At 39.6% G+C, this 12641-nt stretch overlaps 1 protein-coding gene across 22 annotated transcripts in view; it reads right to left on the reverse strand.

Annotated features, from left to right (window-relative positions):
* Positions 1-12641, reverse strand: part of CADPS2 (calcium dependent secretion activator 2) — a 544167-nt gene that overhangs the window by 98032 nt on the left and 433494 nt on the right. For all 22 annotated transcript variants that reach the window (XM_082472263.1, XM_082472261.1, XM_082472259.1 and 19 more), the window contains one exon: positions 1288-1391. In XM_082472263.1, coding sequence (XP_082328389.1) covers positions 1288-1391 — 104 coding nt within the window. The remainder of the gene's footprint in view (positions 1-1287; positions 1392-12641) is intronic.

Consider the following 12641-nt stretch of genomic DNA (forward strand, 5'->3'; position numbering starts at 1 on the left):
TAGGAATATTAGATGTACCTGTTTAGATGAAATTGGATACCCAATCAGAAATTTTTTTTTAATTCAAAAAGGTCTAATACTCTGATGATAATGCCTTTTAACAAAAGACAAAGACAACACACACATACATTTTATCATATAATCATTTTCATTGTAACATAGCGGTAGTATTAGCCTAGAAAAGCTCCTCCTGGGAATTCACTTCAAATTATTGAAGCAGCTGTTTCTTCAGTTTAAAATAAAATATCCATAACAAGTTCACACATGACAGATGCAAGGTAAAAGCTAGATTCCACAGTCTGAGCTAAAAGCAGATGTTTTGAATGATCATATTTATAACCAGATACAATAAATCTTAGTTATCTATAGCAAGGTTTCATGAATATTCTTTTCTGAGAATCTGCTTAAAACGTACTTCCTGTAGTTTCTTATATTTTTGAGAACAAGGCTTCATTAAATATAAATATTCCATAAATTCTTCTGTATCTGGTCTTTTTCATACTTACTCATTTCACGTGCTTCCTCAAGAATAAAAGCACTGTTAGGGCACTGAAATTTATTACATTTATTTAATCCTACACATTTTCCCTACCTGATTCAGTCAGAAAACTCTTGTTTTTTAAAATAAACTCATGGCTATTAGAAAGAATGACACTTTTAAGTCTCAGAATAAGCAGTTTGCCTGATGAAATACCATTCTATATTTTTAGTGAATGTCAGTATATAATTAGCACTAGAACTTTTAAAAATCTATTAAAAATGAAGGTTTAGTGAAAATTTAAAGAAAAGTTTGACGGTAAAAGTGAAAGACTGGAGTTATCAATCATACAGTTCTGAACGTCTTCTATTCAATTTTGGTGTCCTATAGTTTATCACTACGTTTCCTTTTGAACATTGATTAACTTACATTTCTAAACTAAAGCAATCAGGGCACAGGGGGAAAAGCAAGTGATCTGGCATCACAAGATGGGGGTTCGTGTTCCAGCTCTGCTTCTTAACTAGTTGTACACCTTAGGCAGATCCCATAAGTTCTCATATGTTCCTCACAGGAAGACAGTTGTCAGGAACAGATACTAAATTATATACATATACAATTCCTTTGTAACATATAGGAGTTATATTTCCAGGAGATGCACACATGTTCTCAGTTTTCTGTAGATAAATGGCCAGATGTGTATCAAAAGCCACTTCTTCAGTGCTGCTCCCACTATGGTAAAGCATAATGTGACGCTTTATGTGACAGTTAAAACAAGCCAAAAACAAAAAACAAAAAAAACAAGCCATCACCTCTGCATGATGCTCTTCATTCTGCTGTAAGACTTCTATGCAGAGCTCTGCTAGATGAAGAACCTCTTCCAGCTTCCTAGCAGGAGTCGCCTGGTTCATGGTCTCTGCATTAAAAACAAATCATAATAATGTTACCTTGAAAATAAAAAGCCAAGCAGATTCTAAGATGTTAATGATGAGACCAGGGTGTTGAAATAGAATGAGAAAGCATATTTTTGAGAAATAAGAGAGACAAGAAATTCAAATGAATACAGTCTTTAAAAAAAAATCAGTTCACCAGATTGCAGAAAATATTTCACCCACAAAGCAATCATGGGAAACTGCAAGTGCTTTGCCATTTAACATATTAGAACTAACAGGTGCATCAGCACATGAGATGCTCAACTTCTGCAACAAACAAGTTATAATTCTCCTCAAGGTCAGAAATACAAAGAAAGGCAGATACCACAGTCTTTTCCTTCTCTCTGTATTGTATTATCAATACAATACCATTCTCACCAGATGAGTCATTCCTGGCATTAGCGAAACGCAGGCTTTTCTGTTGCTATTTAAATTTCCAGCCTGAAATGTCTAAGGTTCATGTTGATCTTAAATGGAAGAAGTACAAAGTCACCTAAAACAACTCTGACAGGCTGCAATTAACTGATTTCCTCCCCTCCAGCTGGGGGGGGGGGGGGTGAAGAGCCATTCTTTGAAGCTGAAGGTTCTCTCAGCATTACAGCAAACTGGTATAAAAAGGCCAGGCCACAATGAGATTAAGTGCAGCTGAAATCCAGCAACAGAGAAGGCAAAGCAGATGATTTCAGAGATAAAACGAACTGGCAAAAATTAGAGGTGCCCCGTGTAATGAAACTGTTTCAAAAATGTGAGGAATAGAGTTTCCAGTAAGGATACTAAAGATAAACATTTCGGGACTCTCTCTTTGCCCCTGTATGGAGATCGTAAGGAAGAGAAATAAAATGTTTAGATAAAGAGCTTTTTCTGTGGAACCTAAGGAGTTTTTTTTTTTTTTTTTTTTTTGGCAGGGGTGGGGCAAGAGATCTATTCCCTCTACATCTCCTTATAACTTCAGCCTTAACTTTGGAAGACTTCCATTTGCTCTTAATTTGTTCCCAAGGGACATACAATGATTCAGTGAACCAGCCTATGATTGGTGCTTGTTCATTAAACACTTTTTATAAGCTCACTATAGGTCACAGTGTGATGCACGTGGGGTTTCCCATCCTCCAACCCTGATACACATCCTCCCAAACTCCCCTGCAGGATTAAAGCCACTGCTCATCTGTCACGGATCAAAGAGTAGGATGATTCTTCAGGAAAACAGTCCGCTAAACACAACAGAGTTGAGTGTGCCTACAATAATCTTAGCTGTGGGAAGTAGGAGGAAGTAGAAGACATGTTCTTGCTCTTACACCACTCAGACTCCAAAAATCACTACTGCTGGGATCCTTAGACATCCACTACCCAACCTCCCCTCTGTTTCATGATCACTTCAACATCCTCAAACAAGGGTGAAGTCAAGGAGGCTTTTGACTTTGCACGACAGTCTGCTCCACTTGGGGGCAGCTCTCGCTATTGCAGTGAGGAAACTTCAAAGTTTGGAAACAGTGTAAAGCAAACAGAGGGGAGGCAGGGGATGTTAGGAGAGACTGCTGAAAGCAGGTATATTTAGTGGGGGGGGATATCAGTGGGAAGATAAGCAGAACCTGAAGCAGGTCCTAAAGGAGAAGCAAATGACCTGGGTAAGAGGAGGAAGGGTTTCTAGAAATGCTTGCATGTCACAGATGTGGTGCATTTCAGAGGAAAGTGATGATGAAGGTGGCTACAAACGTCACCATTTATTGAGAGCCAATTACGTGTCAGACCCGGCACCAGGCACTTCCCATGTGTCATCACATTAATTTTCCTAACAGCTTTAAGACGTTTGGTTATTTATTCATATAAGTCGTAGATGAGGAAACAAGCTTGGAGAGATGAAATGCAACAGCTAACACGTGGTAAAGATGAGACCTGACTTGGTGTGGGCTCTTAGCATCTCTACCCTGCACTTGCCTGGCTGGAGTAAAAAAGTTCTGGGAAATGATGAGTGAGGAGCCTGAGGTTGGATCGTGGCAGGCTTTAAGTAAGAAAATAAATAGACTCAGTAACTATATCCTATCTGGTAACCTGGAGCAAATGTTTCTCTGCCAGGCTTCAGAATAAATTAATTTTGGGAAAACGTATTTGTGGTTGTGTACTACAAGGAAGGACTGGTGGGGACCAGGTCTAGTGTATGGAGAACTATGGGAAGACGGTAATGGGAACGGAAAAGAAGAGAAAGGTAGAAGGGACGCTTTGAAGAAAGGATTTGCAAGCCTTTGTGAGTGACTAGAAATTGCAGGTCAGAGAGGACAATGACCTTAAGGTTTGGAGATTGCATGGCTCAGAGAATGAAGATGCGTGGTTGATGAAACTACCAAATGGGTCTTCGATGGGCCACCCCACCTAATTACCATGTACATAAAATTTAAAGTAAGCAAATTATTCTAAACTAAAAGGAAAGTGGCGCATTGTAAAATCTGCATGCACAGGGAGTTAGGATATCTGGAGCCTTTGCCTGGAAAACTCCTACTCATCATTCAAGACACAGCTTTAATGCTACCTTAAATGTAGGACCTTCTCCAAGTTCTGGGGCTGGGTGAGTCGTTCCTCCCTCTGGGTTCCCCTATTACCAGCTCATGAGCTGTTACTAGACTAGGCGCAGATCAGTCAGAAACTGGGTCTCATGATCTTGTGCTCTCACTATCTTGAATAGGCTTTGGACCATGACAGGTACTTCATGAATGTTTACTGAGAATGCAGTAGTATAATCTTTGGGAAAGGGCATGTTAAAAATAGAACCAATACTCAAATTATTTCATTTCACTTTGTGTGGGATTGCAAATAGCTCTTCTGTCACTCACAAACCAAGGGTGGACGAGACAGCAAGTCCACCAATGAAATGCAGCTGTAGTCCAAGGACACTGCTCAAATAATTGATGAAAGCTGTGTTCTTAAATTATTAGAGATTTTTGGGGAAGAGTTTTCAAAATAATTTTTAATTCTCAAGAGTGTATCACTTATATTCTTTAATTTTTCCATCTTTAGATTTTTTTGTTTTTGTTTTTTTTGGCTGCATTGGGTCTTTGTTGCTGCGCATGGGCTTTCTCTAGTTGTGGCGAGCGGGGGCTACTCTTCATTGCGGTGGCTTCTCTTGTTGCAGAGCACGGGCTCTAGGAGCAGGGGCTTCAGTAGTTGGGCACACGGGCTTAGTAGTTGCGGCTCGTGGGCTCTAGAGTGCAGGCTCAGTAGTTGTGGAGCACGAACTTAGTTGCTCTGTGGCATGTGGGATCTTCCCAGACCAGGGCTCGAACCCATGTCCCCTGCATTGGCAGGAGGATTGTTAACCACTGTGCCACCAGGGAAGTCCCTCCATCTTTAGATTGAGGGTGTTGAATTAAGTTGAGGATTCTTAACCCTAGGGGTTAGGAATAGGTTTTAGGGAGTCCTTGAACCCCTTATAATTATAGGCTAATTTTTGTGTATAGAGGCATTTTTTGGGGAGTGAAGGATCATAACTTTCAGATTCTCAAAGTAGTCCATGAGCCAAACAAATGCTAAGAATCACTGAACCATATAGGCTCTAAGATTCCTTCTAGCTAAGAGAGTCTATGCTTCCTATAAATTTTGGGCTTTACCTATATTGGATTATATCATTTCAACTTCATGAGGAAAGGGAAAGGCAACAAAATGTAATTGTTTTGATCACAGAAGAGACACTTATTTTTCCTACATACTTTAGTACATTATTTACTGTACCCCTAAAACCATTCTGAAAGTTAGGGAATCAGGAGCCCCATTTCCAGATTAGGGAAAAGTGTCTTGGAGAGGTTAAAACAGTGATAATACAGTGACTTGAATTCTTTTCCATTTTCAAATTCTCTGAATAGGATTAACATACACACACATACGCACACTCAACTGAATATATATGTTCAATGTAAACTTCTGAAATAGCTGAAAGTTTGAGTTTATAAAGTCACCATATCCTTAGCCACAAGTAGGCAATAATGGGAAAGAATCAAGGAAGCAACCTGAAAACTTACTTCTGTTTATGTGTGAATATATCAAGTCCAGCTTTTACATTTGACACTCTTAAGGAAAAACTCACAGAGTACCCTGTGCTCTACTGAAACTTAAAAACAGTCTGAAACACTTTATTCTTTCTAGATTAAATTTACTGAGAGGATCAAAACTTTGCACTTGAACATAATGACCACTCTAATACTTTAAATAAACAGCATTTTTATCAAGTACACTAGGTATGCCATCTCTGGCTGCCACTCATTTGACTACAGCCAAGAAGTTTAATGCATTTTGTAGCTAGAACTCTACTAGATAACAAGGTTATCAATAGCTCCATTAAAATTCTGAGCACTGTGAATATTTGAGAATTCTCCCTTAAAATGTCCACTTTCCCTCTTTTTGCAACATTTCTACAGCGTTACAGATGCCTCTATATTCTTCAAGCTTCACGCCAAGTTGCTGATAGTTGGTAACACATTTCAAATAGTGGCATTTAAAACAAATATACCCAAAGTAGCAAGGTTTCTTGATGAATTTCAATGTATTGCTCTTGGCTACGATATTTCTTCATTCTGGAACACTTTTACTTTTCTATGGCAACACTTCTTGGCTCCTCAAAGCAATTCCTTTTAATTATGCTCATCTGTACATTTAAGAAGAGATCTCACTGGAAAAAAAAGTCGGAGGTGGGGAGATGTAAGAAGACAGCCTGACCATTGTGTGTTAGCAGGCTTTAACTCTGCTCCCCTGCTTCAAAGAGGGTGCATACTCTCAGCATTCTCTCCTTGGCTGCCTCCTTTCCTGCCACTGCCTGTCACATTGGATACACAATGATGCTCATTGTGAAGGTTGTAAGGGGATATGGGGAGAAGACCAGTAAAATCATTTCAGTCCATTTTTCTCCATATAAGATACATAGAAATTTGAAATGTATTTGACCTTAACTTTTAACAGACTGATTGTATCTGTACTTGCAGCTAAACAAGGACTAGAATTCAAGATGGTGTTGGATTGAAGGGCTATGGCAATAATCCCACTGCAGTACTGCCTTGTCTACTCTCCTCTGCATCTAGGTCATGATAACAGCTAGAGTGCACCAACATATAATTCCTATATATGCGCTAAGATTTCCTTTTTTTTTTAAACATCTTTATTGGAGTATAATTGCTTTACAATGGTGTGTTAGTTTCTGCTTTATAACAAAGTGAATCAGCTATACATATACATACATCCCCATATCTCCTCCCTTCCGCTAAGATTTCTTGCTGGTTCTTCAACATCCCCAGATTTTGGGGCCCTGAATTTGATTCAACAAACATATATTGCATGTAAGGTACTGTACTAATAACTGAGGGGATAAAATGATGAACAAAACAGTATTTCTGCCTTCAAACAATTTATGTATCTCTTTCCCTAACCAGTTTATAAAGTAGAGGATAGAGATGCATCCCATGCATTTTTGGTCAACATGAGGAAGTTCTAAAATAAAGCTCTGATAAAGAGTGAATTAAATGCATTCAATATGCAAGAAAAGAGTTACTAGCTTGCAAGAAATAGGATCAAAGATATATCAAAAAGAGGGCTTTAAATTGCTCATGTGTAATATATGGAGTTCTTCAGAATCGAATTATCCTTTTAGTGGGTGGGTGTTTGAGTTCAGAAACATTAGATCAGAGAAAGCAGCAGTCTGACATTGAAGTCTCCCATCTTTTTCCTCCTCCCATCTGAAGAAAAAGAACTCCCTCCCTCTAAAGGACAAAAATCAGATGAATGGGGAGAAAGCCCTGACATTCAGGAGGTAACTGAGGTAAGAAACTTGTATGCCTGAAGAAAAGACTCTGGGGAGAACTGCAGGTTCTGGGGAAAAAAAGAAAAATAAAGCAAAAAAAAAGAAGAGGAAAGAGGGGGAGAAAATGGGGAAATGACTACTTTCTAGAGAAAGGAGTTAAAGGAAGGCCTACAGTTTGGAAGGAGTAAGGAGATCAGCAACATGGAAGCATCTACACGGGACACTGTGGAGACCCAAGTAGTGAGGCTTTGCCTTGTGAGGTTTAACTAAACAAGGAAGTTGGGCCAAGGGTACAACACCTGAGTTCTTCTACCTGAAACCCTAAAGGTCATTCAGTAGCAAGGACTGCCAGCACCCTCTCTGTGGACTGCTGGTCAGAAAAACTTATCTACCCACAGACCCCGATGAGAAATGGTGGAATGGACCCCTCTATTTCCTTGTGCCCCTTCTCCACCAAAGTAGATGGTGACTGCTCCCACCATCCACCTCACCCTCTTACAAAAACATAGGGCAATACCACATTACGCACACACCTTGCACACTGCTATGGGCACATACATGATTTGTACCAATTAGAGAGATCAGAAATGGTTCCATCTGAGCTGCCACCTCCATCTTAAATGCTTTTTTCCATTCATACACCCCCTTAGGCCAGCCCAGCTGGCTCAGGGAATTTCTACTGGCTCCCTAGTCTGTCCTAATTTAAACCTTAATTCTTTGTCTGGGATCAGTGTTCTCCCTCTTCGCATGATCCAGACTGAGGACTCAGCAGGAAAGTGTAAATTTTATTGAGATCTTCTGACCCATCCTTTAGCTCCAGGCATAGCAATCTGTGGTGAGTGATACAGTACCAGAGTCTAGTACAGCTAGGCCCTGGGGAGTCCTACCCCTGCCAGATCTCAATACTCATGGGCCTTTTCAACCCAAGAGGGAAGGAGGGCAGATCAAACACTTTCCCATTAAACAAAACGACCCCTCCCCCTCCCACCTGTCTGCCACTTTTAGAGCTTGTGACTAGATTAGATGATTCTGGGTGGGGGGGTGGGGGGGAATCTCCCTCGACTTAGTCCCCTAGAGGGAGTAGTATATAACTTGCTGGCTAAGAAGACCACCTCAGAATCCAGGAGAGAGGCGGTATCTAAATCTAAACCCCACTTCTCCAACCTGACCTATACTTGCCCAGTATCTGACACCCCAAGACTTGGTAGTGTCAACTGATGCAAAAGGATGGTGTATCACTGACTCTCTCTTGGCTTGTCTGACTGCAACCTATTACGGTTCTATGAGTGCCAGGCATAATACATCACTCTAATCAATGAATGGAGTATTTTCAGTATAGGTCTGTAGTTCGCAACTTCATCATGCACCAGAATCACATGGAGGGCTTGTTAAAACACAGATTGACAGCACTACCCCTAGAGTTTTTAGATTCAGAAGGTCTCGCGTCGGGTCAAAGAACTCGCAGTTCCCAGGAGATGCTGATGGCGCTGGTTTGGGCAATGCACTTTGAGAACTACCAGTTCCCGAAATCAAGCTATATCTTTACATAAACTTCATTTTAGGGAAAAGGTGACTTTTGTGTAGAATCGGAACACATCTTCAGTAATGTTATCCCAGATAGGATGAGGTACATATTTGGACAGTCCTTAGATGAATGAAAATAATCTACGATGTTACGGCCTGCCTACGGATGTTTAAAATCCATGAGAATACCAATGGCCACAGATGTTTGAAAACAATAGGTCTGTGGCCTCCTAATTCCAAGGCTCCCTTTGGGGCCAACTTGTTTAATGACCCTGTCATTTAAACCAACAGTTGCAGTTAATATCTCCTTGGAATTAACCATGCTAATGATACAGTGCTTTCGAATAACTGTCCTGCAGTCACAGTCACATTAGCTGCTTTACCTGGATTATCTTTCACATCAGTAAGTTCGTTTTTAAGGAAATGGTCAGCTACAGAGCAAAGGAGAATTGGACACTGGACTAGAGGCAATGGCAATGGCAGTCAAACTGCATGCAAACTGAGCAATCTCCATAAGCCAACAGCCCGTGGTGATCCATGAGTGACAGGCCATACGAAGTCAGATACCGCTGGAGGTAAATGGCAGTGACACTTTGTGAACCTTCCTTGAGGAGGAATAGGGAGGCATCGTCTTCTCTTAAGATCTTAAAGGCATGATGGTGATGGAATTACAGAGAGAGGATTATTAGGATACACACACACAATTTAATATTATTTGGTTTAACATTTGTCACAGGTTTTTATAATTATGTGACTTATAGGAGTGGAGAAATAGGGGGGTTCCCTGGTGGCCTTATGGTTAGGATTCTGGGCTTTCACTGCCATGGCCCCGGTTCAATCCCTGGTCGGGGAACTGAGATGTCGTGCAGTGCGGCCAAAAAAGAAAAAAAAAAAAAAAAAAGATTGGAAAAACAGACACCTTTGTTTGAGTTTTATTAAAGTTTTAATTTAGTCCTTTTAGCTGTTGAGATTCTAGCTCTCCTTAAATCTGTGAAACCAGAAGATCTAAGATCTAAGATCTCACAGGAAGAAAATATCTGCATCTGACTGCAGAGCCTATGAAGGCTTGAAAGAGAAAAAAATTTTTACATGCATATTTACTTTGCTCTGGTTAGCTCTGGCTAGAACTATGTGGTAGGATTCTAATGACAGCAGAAATTTTCTTCCACTGGCAGTTTTCTCAGCTAGTTGCATAACAGGGGCTTTTCTAAAGACTGGTCTTTAGCCATGATAGCTGTATCTGTATTTCACATACACAGATTACATTCAGCAGCTGAAACTGAGAAATGGTCCCTTCCCTGGTTTATTGCTCTTCATATATATATACACCGTATTTACTTCTCCCCAATATAATTCAGATTCAGAAATTGAAAACCATCAGAATAATCTCAATTATGCTATGCCAATACTAAATTATCATATAATTAAAGCCTATAGCGTCTTAAATTTCATGCCTAGACCTTCTTGTCTTCTAATTACATTTACCTGAAACAAGCAGCCTTTCCATGGTCGTTTGTTACATTCCCACATAAAGGGAATACCTTCACAACTCCACACTTATACTTCTGCCCCTTATACTCTTTTCTCCATTCTCAAGGAGAAAGTCTGCCTGTGAACAGTGTGGGTTAGGCAAGCAGAATCCAGTGAGGCAATGGGGGTGAAGACGGTTTGTTCAGGAGTGAGCAATGGTTAAAGTGAAAGGCACTCCAGAGGCTTGCCAGCTGGGAAGCAAGCTGAAGGAGAAGAAATGAGAAGTTTCCCAGACACAGCAACCACAGTATGAAAGAGATAATTTGAAGATTTGTAGCCTTGGGTGCTAGGAAATTAGTCAAAAGATCTTGACGTCTGTACGTATGTCTTTGTTTCCTTTGACACATAATCAAGATCTGTTAGGGCAGCCAGCTCATGCGTTAATGGTGATAAAGTATTTGATGCCAAGATTTGGAGAAAGTCTCCTAGCCGGACAAGTGTAAAGACCAAGTGTAGAGAGTAGGGTTGGGCTTGGTGACATCCTGAGTATTTCTATGGTTGGTTTTAACATCGTGGGTCTGCCTGCCACCGTGAATGTGTGTGTATATGCACTGATGATGCCTCAGGGATATTTTATAGGTTTCCCTTTTGAAAAAAATCCAGCATTACAAATTCTTCAATTAGGTCTTTATATTGAGTGCTTGAAGCTCTACGTCCACTTCACTGTGGTCTACAAGAAATCTCCCTCATTTCCCAAACTAGTCATCTGTCTAGGCTTTGAGTACTTACAAACTCTGTTGAGAAATAAAGAGGTGAAATCTGTCAGTTTGCATTACTCTCGTTTTGTCCAAGTGAAAAGACTTTTTAATACATCTAAACTACTCAGATTAACAAGGTGCTGCAGGAGCCACACTGCTGCATGTCACTTGGTTACCTGTTGACATGTGTTAGTAAATAAATAAGAGGGTCATCAATCAGTTGGTTTCAAACCCTGGATTTAGAGAATGATAAATTCTACAGAATTGCTCACGAAAGGAGGAAAGCTTGCTATTTCAAGGCTGCATTTATCTGTAAATCACATTCCATATAAAAGTAAAAATAAAACAAAAACACAAAAAATACATGACACACTGTCAAGTGAGCTGAATAACCTGACATCATTTCTGAGACCTTTTAGGGAACAGGTGTTGAACACTTGTAATGAGATTTCCATGCATCTTCAGAGGAAGGAGATAAGATTCTAGCAAGAGCTGTTCAGAGTGTTACAGATCATGGCCGAGGGAATAGTTCTCAGTAAGGAACAAACTGAAAGAGATATTACATAAACGTTTGGTTTTCTCAGGAGGTGCTTATGTTTTAAGAATTTTTGCAGAAGACAAATGTTCACACAAGAGAAGCTTTTGGAAGAATATAATTTTTCCAGATCCTGAGGAATCTGGGATATACTTAACTACTCCTGATACATTATCTTGTGCGTTTACCTCATTATTTTACGTCTTCTTCTGAAACTTTGAGAGTCAATGTGGTTCATGGAGCTTTCATTTCAGAGTGTGAAGTATTTTTTTCAAGCATAGATGGTTGGTTGACAATTCTATGTAGAAAATGAAGTAAGTAAATTGGAAACTTAGAAAACTGAGGATGTGAAAAGGTAAAAATATTAGTTGAAGATAGTTACAATAAAGAGTAATGATGCATTTATAGTGATAGATGTTTTCTTCAATACTTTGAGGTCTCTCTGGAGACCACGTTTTTATCAGAGAGGGCTTCAGTTTATTTTAATCCATTTAGTGAGCCCTTCTTTCTAACATCTCTGAAACAGCCCATTCTTCCATACTGATTTGTGGTCCCACTTTATTCTCGACGAAGCATATCAGTCTCCCATTTATACATGACTCTGTCTCTACATTCCTCTTCTGAGTATCTGCCTGATCCTGGGCTTTGGTGATGGTTTTGTAATTTGTCTTAGTATCTGGCAAGGCAAGTCTCCATACTGTTTTATTTTTTCCTTAAGGTGATATAGTTTTCCAGTATCCTTTATTCTTTTACTTAAATTTTGAAGTAACTTTATCAAATTAAAAAAAAAAAAAACCCTGGAATTCTGATGGACATTGCAGTGATTTTATAGATTAATTTGGGGGGAGAGTTTATATATTATTAAGTTCATCTCTCTTAAGGGCATGAACTGTCTCTACATCTATTTACATCACTCTCTGTGATCTTTATTTGAATTTCAAAATTTTTTTTATAGAGGTCTAGGAAGTTTTGTATAATCTGGCTAAGTTAACTCCTGGATGCCTTATAATTTGGTGGTTACTATGAAAGGTACCTTATCTATCTATTTATCTATCTATCTATCTATCATCTATCTATCTATCTAGTTGAATGATGGTGCAGAATAGTGTTTCTGAGTGTGGTCCATGGACCACTGTGGATCCCTAAGACCTTTTGGGGGCCTACATAGTCAAAA

This window comes from Balaenoptera physalus, assembly GCF_965194825.1.
Source record: "Balaenoptera physalus genome assembly, chromosome: 8".
Classification (NCBI taxonomy): Eukaryota; Metazoa; Chordata; class Mammalia; order Artiodactyla; family Balaenopteridae; genus Balaenoptera; species Balaenoptera physalus.